The sequence below is a fragment of the Pinus tabuliformis genome, chromosome X, assembly GCF_031772625.1.
Source record: "Pinus tabuliformis cultivar Carrire ecotype Pingquan chromosome X, CPIR1, whole genome shotgun sequence".
NCBI classification, from domain to species: domain Eukaryota; kingdom Viridiplantae; phylum Streptophyta; class Pinopsida; order Pinales; family Pinaceae; genus Pinus; species Pinus tabuliformis.
In genome coordinates this window covers 761,524,329-761,539,468 of record NC_142308.1, presented here as the reverse complement: position 1 = coordinate 761,539,468, position 15,140 = coordinate 761,524,329, and the positions used below count along the sequence as shown (strand labels likewise).

The 15,140-nt window shown below is 37.1% G+C and overlaps 1 protein-coding gene across 1 annotated transcript; it reads right to left on the bottom strand.

The window, feature by feature from the left end:
• Positions 1–786: 786 nt before the first annotated feature.
• On the bottom strand, positions 787–3,002 carry LOC149142087 (uncharacterized). The gene is made up of 4 exons (XM_089451402.1): positions 2,922–3,002; positions 2,024–2,515; positions 1,238–1,912; positions 787–1,144 (listed from the first exon to the last, which is right to left on the bottom strand). Exons 1-4 carry the CDS (start codon positions 3,000–3,002, stop codon positions 1,004–1,006), a joined length of 1,389 nt encoding a protein of 462 aa, XP_089307528.1. The 3' UTR covers positions 787–1,003.
• Between the last annotated feature and the right edge of the window lie 12,138 nt (positions 3,003–15,140).

Here is a 15,140-nt window from a genome sequence, read left to right as displayed (position 1 = left end):
CCCGCCCGATCGGCGGCGGGTCGATTCCGGGAATCGACCCACCGCTGGTCGGGCAGAGCGGGGTGGCCCGGGGGTGGCGCTGCGCCCACGATCACCCAAAATGAAGAAATTTCTGAAATACAGTCACAGATGACATAGGATTTGGGAACATTACTAGGACCCTCCGTGATTGCCTTGGCCATTATGTCGCAAATTTTGCTTATCTGCCATGCCTCGTGATATCAGCTATCGGTGAACCTACCAATGGTAAAAACTTGAATTAAGATTTTTTTCTAAAGTCCACTTAGTAATCATAGTTTTTGAAATTTATTTTCACCCGGCTCTACCTTCAACACAAATCAAGTCCACTTAGTAATCATAGTTTTCGAAATTTATTTTCACCCGGCTCTACCTTCAACACAAATCAACGCCGAGGATTCTTTGATCTAAACATTTATTTGATTGTATAGAAGGCCCGCCTCCGCGCACGATCATATTTCATAAGCTTTTCTATCTAAAAAAGTAAGTGTTTGACAAGCCACCCATGACATAATTTATTTTTTAAACACCACTATCGTTAGTTAACATTAAAGTGTCAAGTACTCACCAGGAAAATTTGGACTCATCAATTAGAGAACAACAGTCCAAGGAGTAAGCCACTATTATTGATGTTGCTACACGCTTCACCCCTCTCCACAACCCAGGCTTTTGATCAAACTGCTTAATATATTGCGCCACGCGAAACATCTCCCATAAGATAGACAAGTCGTCCATTCGGTTGGCAGAAATAGTTTGGAATCTCTCCAAAATATCCGCCAACGCAAGAAGACCTGCAACAGCCCATTGTGCCTCCTCTATATCCTTCAGCAAACCGTGAATGACGATCGCCCGCTTATCTTCTTTTTCAGGATGACGAGAAATGATTTCTTTCTGAAAACCATAAAAACAGAATTTAGATCAAATATTTGACATAGAAGTTGGAGATGATCCAACAATGAATTTCATGTTCGAACCAAAAAAGTAATTAATGGTTGTCGCAAAAATGGAGAGGCTTAATACGCACAAACCAATCGTCGCTTATTCCCTCTGATAGGAGATTCTTTAACCTACAGAAGCCTCTTGAAGTTGGCCAAGTCACACTTGGCAAAGACCACTTTTTCCCCTCCTATTAGAAAATAAGAAATGGAAAAATCATTATGTGAATAAAAAATAATATGATTCAGAAAATTTAGGATAGGTACTAAAGAAAGCGATCAACCTTGTTGAATCTAAAAGCCTGAGAAAGTTCCATTCCCCATAACTCAGATATGTACTCTCGCAAACTCTCGAAATAGGCATCCACATTTTGTAGCTCAACGGCTGCAGCGGCCGTTGTTTGCAGGTTCTGAATAAGGCTGTCGAAGACGTCGGGGTCCTCATCATGCATTTCTTTTCCTCCTCCTTCGATATCATTCATTATTGACTTTATGAAGCGCTCTGCAACATATTTCCCGTCGGATATTGACTCCAGATTTTTTCCTCCTAAAGCTGCAACCACTTTCCCAGCCCCGTCCATGAAGGCTATGGATCCGTAGATGCCTTCCTCGTCATCTTGAAAAGAATGTAACAGAAATTTCAGTTCACTATCCTCCATTCTATTAATTTCTTCTTCCAAATGGCATAAACGTAGTGAAAATCTCACAATTTCATTCTCCGATAATTTCAGCGAAGACATCCCCTCGATCTCAGCTGTATTTTTCAAAGGATAATAATAATCCTTCTTAATATTGTTAGTGAATTTAAAACTTTCCATTCTTCTACATCCCAAATGAATAATGTGAATGCGGTCCCGCTGCTGCTGCTCCAATGCATTCCACATGGAATATATGACCTGCTCATCATCCCCTCCTCTATATAAGCATATCAATTTTCCTGGAAGCATTAACTTTTGCACCTAGCCAAAAACAACAAGAAGAATATAATTAAAAAAAAATGACCAGTTATTTATTCATCATCATTTTTTTATGTTAAAATATATAATAAAAAATTAAATAAAGTTATTAACCTGGGCTGAGACACTTTCCGAGTGGTTGAAAAGGAACTCTAAAGTCGACATATTCTTTGGTTGTTCCCATTCTTCTTTAAGGAATATATAAGGTCTATACACACTAATTCTCCCGTTTGGATCTATGATCCAGTTTATAGTTGGATACCATTTTTCACATTCATCAGGCTCTTCCCACCCACAGTGTTTCTCAAAAAAGATCTTGACTGCTCTTGTTATCACTGTCCATGAATTTTGGAGGACAAGCCAAGGAACTTGTCTTGAAAACTGCTTATACACATCGATTACATCACATTTCTCTGGGTGCACAATAGGAATTGATATAATTTCAAGGTCAACTTTCTCTTTCTCCATAAAATACATTTCGTTCCAAAACGAATGGTTAATTTCACATGTCCATTTTCTGTAAGGCCACATTTCTACAAGAATAGTTTTCCCTTCCAATTTGTCAATGCCACAAGTAGTTTTCCGTTCTGAATTTTCCGTTGGATCCTACAAAAGTCACACCAACAAAACAAACGAGCACAAAGCCAATAGTATAACAAGCACAATAAGTAAAATGAAGTTTAATCAATTTTTAAGTGAAGTAAAAGATATTATTGCTTTGGATAGATAGACTAGTAGTAACTAATTTTCCTGTTGGATCCAACAATAGTCACACCAACAAAATAAACGGGCGCGATGAATGAAGTAAAGTTGAAAATTGTTACCCAAAGTAAAAAATTGCGTTATTCGGTTTGAAGTTTAAAATTTGCTTTATTCAGTAGACGTGAGTAGAATTAATTAAAAAATCAAATTAAATAGATTGTAAGATCGAGACATTCAAAGGGTGACCAAAGTTAACGGCTGAATGTGCGGAACTGTATAAGGAAGGCTAAAGCCTTTGGGGTATTCGTACCTTTTGTGATGACCCATTCTTTTGAAAGACCGAAGTGGTTTCGTCCCCCTCAGGTGCAAACAATTCTATTAACAATTCCATATTACTCTCTTGATTTGTTTCTGCGAGCTGCTTCAACCGTAGGTATCTCCGTGAGTTACACACCACAAATTCCTCCAATTCACCTTTTGTCAAAAATCTCCAACCAAAAAAAGGAGCATAGTTATACAATCAAATAAATGTTTAGATCAAAGAATCCTCGGCGTTGATTTGTGTTGAAGGTAGAGCCGGGTGAAAATAAATTTCAAAAACTATGATTACTAAGTGGACTTTAGAAACAAATCTTAATTCAAGTTTTTACCATTGGCAGGTTCACCGATAGCTGGTATCGCGAGGCATGGCAGATAAGAAAAATTTGCGACATAATGGCCAAGGCAATCACGGAGGGTCCTAGTAATGTTCCCAAATCCTATGTCATCTGTGACTGCATTTCAGAAATTTCTTCATTTTGGGTGATCGTGGGCGCAGCGCCACCCCCGGGCCGCCCCGCCCCGCCCGACCGGCGGTGGGTCGATTCCCGGAATCGACCCGCCGCCAGTCGGGTGGGGCGGGGCGGCCCGGGCATGCTGATAATTTTGTAAATATTCAGCTATACCACGATTATGAATAAGAAACAAAAATGTTGAAAAAGATTGAAAAAACGGATCGCGAAAAAGTTCGGAATTTTTTGAAATATTCACAACACAATAGAAAATATTTTTGACAAACAAATGAGAATGCCTTCAAATCTAACGGTTGGTTGCACGTTTGTGCCTTCTATTAAAGTGATTGAGGTGAGAAGTGATTCGTCGTTGCTTTGGAGATGAGGAGACTTCTTGATCTTGAGGCCTCGGTAAGTTGTCCCATAAATATCTTTTATCCAAATTGTTCGGAAAACCCCACATGGAATTGGCCGTCATAATGACATGTCTCCTCAAAAGCTTCACTAGAAGGAACCAATGGGCAACCAACCATGAGAAGTGAAGGTATGTCATTTGTTTCTCCAAAATATTTTATATTCTCTAGTGAAAATGTAATTCTTGATCCATCAGCTATACCACGATAATAATCTGATTAGTGTACAAGGTAAAGTAGATAATTTTGTAAATCAAATAAAAGCAACGCCACCCACGATTATGAATAAGAAACAAGGAATGGAAGCGATTATCAAAATTGCACCAAAAGCGGATCTACATTCCTTGGTGAGTCGTGAAAATGGGAGACGTAAAATTTTATTTTCATTATCGTAATCAAACAATGGAATTTTTTATTTAAATATATATAGAAAATGTAATTCTTATGCATTAATGCGACCGCCTTTTCTTCTTTGATTAATTTTATTATATAATCATTTATATGCATTAAGGGTGTTATGTAAATACAGTTTTTGTTTTATTTTATTTCTTCATATAAACCCTTTGTATATAGTTAGTTAGATTTTAATTAGAATTTAAATAGATTATAATTTCTTTTATTTAATTGTTGTTAAATAAATTATTACATATAAGTTTATTTTGTATTCTTATGTGATTAATATTGAATTTGATATTCACAAATATAAAAAAAAAGTAACCACTTAAATGTAAACAATTAAAATCATGCATGAATTAATAAATAAATAAATGTCTTCTCTTTTTCATTTTAGAAACTTAATCATTTAAATATCTCATATTCAAGAGGAGGGTGTTTATTTTAATATATTCATTGGTAGGGTTAGTGTAGGTAAGGGTGGGGGGTGGGGGTAGGGGTAAGGGTAGGGTTGAGGGGGGTAGGGCGCGAGGCCCATGGGGCCAGCGTTAAGGAAGGGGGGGAGGAGTTGAGATTGGAGGGGAATGGGAGTTAGGGGGTGGGCTTATGGGGAGGAGAGTTGTGGGGTAGGGAAGGAAGAGTTGGGGAAATGGTGCATGGGTGGGTGAGTTGGGGGTAGCAAGGGCTGGCGCATGGGTAGGGCATAAGGGGGAAGAGGGCATGGGTGAATGGTAAAGACCGGCAATGGGTTGGGGGAAGGGGGCACGATGACGGCCTACCCACGGTTATTGGGTGATTGAGTTTGAATAATTGTTTAAGACAGTTTATATAACTGATGTATGCATCGTATCTTCAAATAAAATTAATGTTTTCCATATTTTGTTAAATGAGAAGTTATGAAGCATTTTTATGTTGTTGGATTATGTCTTAAGTATGATAAATTTTATTGTTTAAATATCTACAATGCAATATCAAATTAGAGATATAACGTATGTTTTATTCAGTATACAAATAAAGACTTTTGAATTCATTCAGTGATATAATTTGTTCATAATGTCATGTTTTTTTAGTTTTATAGTTGAAAAAAATTCAATTTCTTTTGTATCTAGCATGTTGTGGTTGAAAACATGTTAAATTTATACTTAGGAAAGAAAAATGATATTCTACCAGAAACATTAATGTGTTTTTTCCTTAAAATTTAACTTTGTTTGAGACATAAAAAATTGGTTTTATAAGCATTTTTTAAAAAGTTTGAAAATTGACCCTAAAAAAAAAAATCATTATTCCAGTATCAACACTTTCATTTTGAAGCTATATTTTGCACGAAAATTTCGTAGTAAATTTCGTAGTCACTGCCATTTTTAAAACACGTTCAAAATTGACACCTAAAAAAAAAACATCGTTCCAGTATACACACTTTTCGTTTTTAGCACTGTTTTTGATGTTTTTTGGGGGTCTTTTGGCCAGAGTTCCCGTTTTGAGTTTATAGTTCCCGTTTCAAAGTTTAAATTGTTGACACAACACATTATTCATCAAGCACATAAATGTAGGTGGAGTATTAGTCAAGTTGAATGGACCTACAACAAACTGATAATGCCCATACCTAGTCTTGAATGCAATCTTGAATATATCCTCTTCCTTGATGCATACCTTATGGTATCCCAATCTCAAGTTGATCTTAGAGAACACTGCTGCTCCCTTCAACTAATCCAATAAACCATCAATCTTCGACAATTGGTACCTGTTCTTAATCATTACCTTGTTCAGCTGCCTGTAATCAATACACAATCTGAGAGTGCCATATTTCTTATTTACAAACAACACTGGTGCACACCAAGGTGATACACTTTACCTAATGTATCCCTTGTCAAGAATCTCCTTTAACTACAATTTCAACTCTACTAGCTCTAGAGTGCTCATCTTGTAAGGTTCCTTTGATGCTGGTGTTTCCCGTGGCACCAACTCAATAGAGAAATCCACTTCCCTATGAGGATGTAACTATGGAATCTCTGCTGGAAACACATTCTGATATGGCTATAATACAAGGTACCTCTTGAATATTCCTACATCCTCAATATATTTTCCCTTGTCACTAGATATATGCATTGCAAACATCATGCAACCTTTTCTGCAACTACACTTAGCCTGCATAGTTGTAACCATCCTCACTGATGTAGGCTTCTTCTTCCCTTGCAAAGTTATCTTTTCCCCACTATCATCCACACATTCAATGGCCTTGTTGAAGCAATCCACCTTGTTCCTTTGAAGGTATAGTCAATTGATACCCAAAATCATACTATACGATCCCAATGGTATTACATTCAAATGTGTTGTTGTAAGCATATCGTTTAACTCAAATGCACAAGCTCTTACCTAATGGTTAACTATCTTCTTTGTACCTGTAGCCAACTGTACCAAACAAGATTCAGCATGCACTTCTTTTCTTCAACCACACTTATCCAATAGGTCAGGATTAATATAACTATAGTTAGATCCAGGATCAATCAAAATAGCAACAACCTGATCTCAAAGCTTACTGTCCATCTCAATGATAGATGCTTGATGATCTGCCTACCTGTTGTCCACAACTACATAGATCCAAGGAATGATATGACCAACATCACCAACTGTATGCACCTCTTGATCACTATAGATATAGGATCTACCACCACTCTAATGCTGCGAACAATCCCTCTTATGATGATCCTTACCACATATCCAACACTGTAATGGTTCTCTACCACCACCTCTAGTCTGTTGCTCTCCATGTCCCCTCTTAGTTTTATTGAACTTCTTGTAAATGACTACATTTTCTTTCTCACTTACATCTTGATGTCTTCCTCACTTTTGTGGCCATTTCCCTTTAGCTTTCTCATTTCCTTTCAAGTCATTCTTAGGCTCAACTTTGCGCTTCAATTGCTCATAACAATGTTTCACTTTTGGATGGCCTCCTCCAATGATCTAGGCTCATTGAACTCAATCTAGTCTTTTTGTTCTACTGGTAGTCCACTAATGCATCTCTAAACCTTGTCCTTCTCCTCCTTGAAGTAAGACACATATCACAACAACTCTAAGAACCTATTAGTATACTCATCATCTATCATGGAACACATCCGCAACTCATAAAATTCCTTATCTCTGTCATCAAAGTATCTCTCCAACACATAATTCTTCTTCAAGAGCCTCTCAAACTCATGTCAAGTCAAATCATCCTCTTGTATTCCTTTAACATCCTTCACATCTTCCCACAAAATATCTGCTTTACTTTGAGATTTAAAGTGGTTATATATTCTTTTATGTTTTCTGAATACTCATGCAATCTGAAAAACTTCCTCATATTAAGCAACCATGCCTCTACATTTTGTGATTTCTTCATCTCTCCATCAAATCTAGGTGGCCTTACTTTCTTAAACTCATCCAGAAATTATCCCCTATCACTCCTTTTGTAAGGATGATAACGATGACGATCATGACGCCTATCCGAACTAGAACTAGAATAGTACCTATGTCCATCACCTCTCCTATCCGGAGTGTCCAAAATCCTGCCATCTCTGATTTTGTCATCTATATCCAACCTGTGACACCATAAGACCTACTTCCATATGCCGTAGTAGTTCTTTCCTCCTGCTCACGGCTGATTTGAAGTGGTCCTTGTCACTACAATTTTGACAAAATTTGAAGTAGTATTGCATTAACCTCTACTTGTTTCTCTTGCGCCTGAATGATTTTGTCATTGTCCACCTTACAACTCCTTATTTCTTCCTTCAAAAATTTCAAAGTATCTACCAAATCAAAAGAGTGCCCAACACTATTCTTCTCGTTTGATTCATAGGGAGAGTCTTTGTAGTGTGCCATCTTGCTAGCCATTTTGATCTCTTTGCTGCAAGGCATACTATGTAAGCTAAACCAAATCACAATAAACCAATGTACCTTATCATAGTTGAGGGAGGATATCTCATCTGCAAGATGATCAAATCAGCATGATACATGTATAACATAGTCATAACAACATACATATTATAAAAAAAAGGAATGTAACCATATGCCCATCATTCTAGCTTGGGTCTAGTCATCACTACATGACCATATCAACTACACATACCATGACCTCATGCATGACAACACAACCATATCCTTGTATATTGATCGTAGGCAAACATAAACAACATGTACCCAATCATATACCCATGACAACACACTTCACACAATGACATCCTTATTCCCATGGCGACATCACTATGACCATGAACAACACCATGCATGTGCAACAAGCATTCAAGGATGACTAACACATGTGCAACCGACATGAATACCTGACAAACACATTCACCCAAGGAGAGTGCAACCGCACTCTGATACCAATCTATAACCACCATCCTCCCAAATCTACCCAAGTAATCAGCCAACCAAGGTAAACATGCAACGAGAGGCTACTATGATATGACTAAACCTCCTTAGTGACCTTAAGGAAATGGAATCAACCAAAACACATCAACCATGCCTTCTACATTAGCAACAGGACCCCTAGGATACATCCTAGCCACTTAGAGATCCTACCTCTGGGTCCCACTAACCTTTTAGACCTCTTGATATTTGGACACTCTCATTCTATGGGCATGCCTGTGTCTAGGGACCCTGGATGCTCTCACATGCTTGTGTCAAGGGACTTTTCCCAGCAAACCTGTGCCAACATATGTGGAATTTAAGGCACTTTTCTAGCCCATAATTCTGACCATTGCCCAGAACCTGTTGTAACTTCTAGAATCCATAAATGACATGATGACAAGACTAATAAATGAAAATTAAACTTTAGGAATAGGTATGACCATCCCCAATCGGGACTGACATTCTGTCAAACACTTGGCATCAATGCAACCTATAGGTCTAGGATACAAGACAAAGCATGAATGAATGTAAACTCCTTTGAAACATGAAAAGAAGGATCACCACCTTCTCCCTTGAACTGTTATGACATCAATTAGGTCGTGCATCAATTATTTTAGCAATTACAACTAAATATATGAAATAACCATGAAATGAACCAGTCAATTAACCATGCTTATAACTAGCATAAAACCATGGAAATAATAGAGATATAACAACCATTAAATCCACATATAAAAAGGTGAAAAATCAAGAGAAATTATGTTTCATTAATCATAGGAAAATCTGACTAGCTTCGGGACTTCCACATACCTCCCAACCATAGACATGGCTAAACCAAATATTTCCTTCAGCCAGCCACTCTCGTGCCATATTCTAAGCATGAATGTGGTATCTCATGGATAAACCAATCCAAAAACAACCAAGGGAATCTAGAGGTTAAACTACCTCCACCATCACCAGTGATCACACCAAAATCAGTGCTCTGATCACAAAACCAAACTGAAATTTGAAAGCCATCCAAAATCCATCACTATCCTTGAGGAATTTTCCATCTCCTTGTCTCTCAGGCTTTACCACAATCCAATCCCGGATCACTAGGCCCTAAACCGAGACCAATCTCTCAGGATTTACCACAATCCAAACCCATATCACAAGGCCCTAAACTGAGACTCCTCCCATAGGCTTTAGCGTGTATCCCTCCAAAAACGGTCAAGGGATTCCTAGGCCTTTGGGAATGCACCTTGAGACCACCTTCACCCCAGATTACGAAATCCATCAGAAAATCCAAAGCTCAAAAATAAGATAAACATCCTAGCACACCATGGCATCCAAAAAATACAAGGCTAGGCTGAAAAGCATAGTCATAACTCGATAAAACCATGCCATCAAAAACAAGATAACCATACATCAACATGCAAAGCCATGCATGTCAAAACTAGCTAGGAAATCACACATACAATATGTTACTTGTAAGTATTCCTACTGAAGCTGCTTGATCATTCTCTTCCTTCCTTGATCCTTGCTTTTCTTTATTTCCCTTTGCTTGCTTTTCCTTCCTTGTTCCAAAGCTAGAGTGCTCCAAGAAAACTCTAAGTGACCAAGAGTGAGAGAGGGAGAGAATAATGAGAGAGCTCCAAAACTGGAACTGATGAAAGGTTACCAACTAATCCTAATAAGCCTTTTTATTAATTAGGCCTCTATTTTCTTCTTTCTCCATTATTTTCCTTCAATTTCCTCCTCACATGCAACTTGTGAGCTTTCACCTTACTTTTCTCCTATTTTCCTTTATTTTTATAAATGAATCTGCCAAAATGCCTTTTTTCCTTTTAATGCCTTTACATTAGCCTTTTCCAATTTCCCTACCCATAAACACATCCAATGATGCCCACTAGGATATCTTTTCCCAACATTCAGCTTGGAATACTTTTCCCTTAACCATGGTCTTATTTTTCCTTTATTAATTTTTATTACATGAATTTTTCAACAGGGTTGTTACATCAGGACAACAAAGCACATACAATCCTTGAAAGGATCCACACTGATGTCTATGGACCTTTCTTGAAAACCTCCACTGCTAGACACAAATATTTTTTCAATTTTATTAATAACTTCTCACAGAAGTGTTGGATCTTCTTCATACAAAAGAAAGATGATACATTCTCTAAGTTCATAGAATTTAAGGCATTGGTTGACAAAGAAATGAGAAATAAGGTGAAGGCTCTTAGGAGCGATAATGTAGGTGAGTATGTGTCGTATGAATTTAAAATTTCTGTGCAAAAGAAGGCATTTGATGAGAGTTGACAACACCCCATAACCCACAACATAATGGGTTGGTTGAGAGGAAGAACGGTAGCATTGTGGGAGAAGCAAGGGAAATGTTTCATGATCAAGGCCTACCTACATTTGTGGTCTGAGGAATGCAACACAATATTCTATTTGTAGAAAGCGAGGAATCTTTCTTGGGGAGAAATTCTGATGTGTCACACTTCGGGATTTTTGGAGCATCTATTTACTGCCATGTATCCAAAGAATCAAAGAAGAAGCCTAGAGTCGACAAGAGAATTGGGGGTATTTGTGGGTTACACAGAAACTCCCCACAACTACCGTGTGTAATTTTCATCCCTTGAAATGAAATTTGTGTGAAGGAATGTAAAATTTGATGAAGACAAAGCAATATGATGTTCTCTTAAGAGGGAACTTTAGATCCCACCAGAAGAGGAGATTTTATCTCCAAAAGAGGAACCTCAATAAGTTTTGGAGAACCCACAAATTGAGGAGAATAAAGTGGAAACAACCAATCAAGAATAACCATCCAGAGTAGGCAAGAAAAGGACCAGGGAAGCTGAGATACTTGGGCATGATGTGAGGGAGAATATGGGTTTTCCTTCAAATCAACGTAGGTAGAGAAGGTCACAATATCGGTACATTGGATACATGGCTCTAATGATTGATATTGTAGAGACCGTGCCATCCTCTTTTGAGGAAGCAGTAGACAAACTTGTATGGGTTGTTCCAATGGTGGAGGAATACAAATCCATTGTAAAGAAAAATTGTATGGGTTGTTCCAATGGTGGAGGAATACAAATCCATTATAAAGAACAATGTTTGGGAAGTGGTCCCAAGAACATATGATAAATCAGTTGTGGGTTCGAGATGGATCTTCAAAGTAAATCATGCAACAGATGTAAGCATAGAAAAGTACAAGGCTAGATTTGTGGCCAATGGGTACTCTCAAGTTGAGGGGATTGACTATGAGGAGACCTTTTCTCCTGTAGCAAGGTAATCATCCATTAGATCAATTCTTTCTCTCGCTACATAGATTGGGTGGAAGATCCAACACATGGATGTGAAAGCATCATTCCTCAATAGATTTATTGAGGAGGACGTGTATATTGAGTAACCAAAAGGCTTCGAGGCTTTGTTATTGAGAGTATCATGTGTGCAGACTCAAGTGAGCGTTGCACGGTCTCAAGAAAGCAACACGTGCTTGGTACACTAAGATCGATAGCAATCTCATCGGATTGGGCTTCACCAAAATTTAAGCGGATGCAATCCTCTATCATATATTGGTAGAAGGTAAATTGTTGATTATTATCTTATATGTTGATGACTTGATTTTAACTGATGATGAGAAAATGATCAGATCTTGCAAGGAGGACCTTGCAAGAGAGTTTGAAATGAAGGACATGAGTCTCATGCACTACTTACTTAGATTTGAAGTATGGTAAGGTGATGGGGAACTATTTTTTTCTCAGGGAAAGTATGCCAACAAGATACTTCAAATGTTCCACATTGACAACTGCAAACCCATGGAGACACCTCTAGCGATCAACTTGAGGAAAGAGGATCCGACTTTAGGTGAGGAAGTGGATGCCACTTTTTACCGACAGTTGGTGAGTTCACTAATGTATCATGTGAACACATGACTCGATATGTGCTATGAAAAAAACCAGCTGATCCATGTTATGGCTAGGCCAACCAAATTATTTTTTAGGGTAGATAAGCATGTTTTTTGGTACCTTAGAGACACTACCTAGTTTGGACTATGGTGCATATGGACAGAGGGAGTGAATCTGTGTGGATTAAAATATGCAGATTAGGCAGGGAATCCATTAGATTGAAATATTACATCAGGTGTAATTTTTAGTGTTGGGTCCACAACTGTTTCCTAGTACAACATGAAGAAAAGATTTTTGCGACTCAGCTCGAAAGAAGAAGAATACATGGCTTCCAGCCAAGCAACATGTGAGGTGATTTGGATGAAAAAGATACATTTTGGATTATTTGGTCAAATAATGAATCCAAAACTGATCTACTGTGAAAATCAAAGTTGCATCATGCTCTCTTGAAATCATGTTTTTCACGATCGATCCAAGCATATAGATATCCAGTATCACCATTTACGAGATTATGTGAAAAGGCAGATAATGTTGTTGTAGTACATTCTGACATAGGAACAAGATGTTGATATTTTGACCAATGCCTTGTCAAGAGGTAAGTTTGAGTTCCAAAGGTGAAGGATAGGGGTGATTACCTTGATTAAATTGAGAAAATTTGAATTTCCACATAAAGAAACAACTTGGGTGATGTTAACTTGTGTGACATGGCTTGTGACACCTAGTTTAATCAATAAATTTTAGTTGTAGGATTTAGAGTTCGGTTCTTCATATGTGATTTCTAATTTATAGCAATCAAGGTCACTTATCTCAAGTTGTTTTTAGTTAAACCATTTCCATCTTTTGGAGGAACTAGTGGAAAGTGCGTTAAGCAGTGGGATTTTAGTAAAACTCAATGATCATCCAGTTAACTAATAAATCATACAAAAATAACTAGTGCATGCAGAGAATTCGAGTTACCCAGTTGAGTTGGAGATTCCAAGGTAATGTAACATCAGTTGTAGACTAGTCTTAATTGTAAAAGTGTTGCATGTAATCAGATGATCAACCTTAAGGAATTGGGCAATTCAATTGAGGGAATTTACTAAATAATAGGGGCTAATTCCTCAAGGAGAAATTCAAGGAAATAGGAGCTCAAGCCGAGGGAAAAATTGACTAAGTCTAGGTTAGAGGCCTTTAGTAAGCAGAGATATAGGTTGTGCATTTTCGAGTGAGCTCAGTTGAGCAAAGAAATTTTAATACATCTCTATTCATTTGATTAATGCAAAGATGCATTGGGGATTTTAGCATATTGCATTCCCCAGATAAAAATACTTGTTGCATGTGTGTTATTTCTTCTTGCATGTTTGAGATTTTTGTTCTAAATTGTAAATTAATGTCAACAGAGAAGCGGTATATGTTTGTGTCTTGTGATTTTGATTAAAACTTCATGAGAAGTTGAAAATATACATCCTAATTTCTATAGAGATGTTGGGGGCACTTCCTTTTGATCCGGGCTTTGATTTTAATGTCTTGATTTTCACCTTTACAAGGAATTAAGGCCATGGTGGAAAAAGGTTCTAATTCTAACCTAAAAAAAGGTTATTCTAGGAGCACCACTTTTCAACCTGAGGGTTGATTTTGTTGTTTTTGATTAAAAATATGGCTAGTTAGGGATAAATTTCTCATTTCAAGTAAAAAATTCTCATAAAGTTAGTAATTACATTCAAACCATTCATTTGGCTTCAAAGAAAGGTTATTGGATTAAGGGGGATGCCTTTGTTGCTAGGTTTTAGCTCATTCCATCAAGAGCAAGGGTATCTTAGGCATGTGAGAAACCAATCCTTGAGTCAAAGCTGTGTAGTGAATCTCATGTGAAGGAAAATGATAAGTAATTCAATGAAAAAAGATAGCGAGATTTGATGTGGCATATATTTAAGTTATGAAAGCTAAAGATGGTAGATGTTCTTGTAAACATAGAAAGTGGGTTGTTGTGTATCCATTTACAAAATCTATTGGTATTACAAAAGAAGATTAGAATAATTTGTAAGTATAACCTGACTCTATGTCTTAAATTTGGTATTGTTGAATGTCTCCAAAGAAAACAACACCAAGAAGCTATGAAACAAGCCATGGGATTTATATTAATAAAATTTATTGGTAAATTTATTGTTTCTTCGAAAGAATTTGTATCATATTAAGATGGATGATGGCATTTATGTGATGGGGAATTTGAATTTATTTGATACTTCCAAAAATTAGTATGTCTATGATAATATTAATATGGAGGAGGATAAGTGTATTACATTTCTATGTTATTCATTGGACTCTTGTAATAATATGCTTGTAGCAGTTGGTATTACTATTGATTCTACATTATAGTTCAATGATGTAATGACATCATTGTTGTTAAAGGATATGAGGTGAAAAACTACAGAGGGCATGGAAATGGATGTCTTATGTTTGGGGATTTTTAGAAATGCAACAAAGTTGGGATCATAAGAAGGATTGCATATTTAATAATTTAGATAAAAGGAGGGATCTAATGATGACCCTTACATAAAAATGAAATCCTGTTGAAAATAAGTAGGTTATTTTTACTTGGTATTTGCAAGCACATATTCAAACAATGATGTATGGATGATCTAGTTAAGTGCTTCATTTCACATAACTCATTGTGTGGTTTATTTTT

What these genes read in the sequence shown, in the direction of transcription:
- LOC149142087 (XM_089451402.1), bottom strand. Translation starts at nt 3,002, where the DNA reads ATGGAATTGTTAATAGAATTGTTTGCACCTGAGGGGGACGAAACCACT. An exon ending in CGGAAAGTGTCTCAGCCCAG is followed by an intron (nt 1,913 to 2,023) that starts GTTAATAACTTT and finishes GTTTTTGGCTAG; the next exon opens with GTGCAAAAGTTAATGCTTCC. An exon ending in AGGCTTTTAGATTCAACAAG is followed by an intron (nt 1,145 to 1,237) that starts GTTGATCGCTTT and finishes ATTTTCTAATAG; the next exon opens with GAGGGGAAAAAGTGGTCTTT.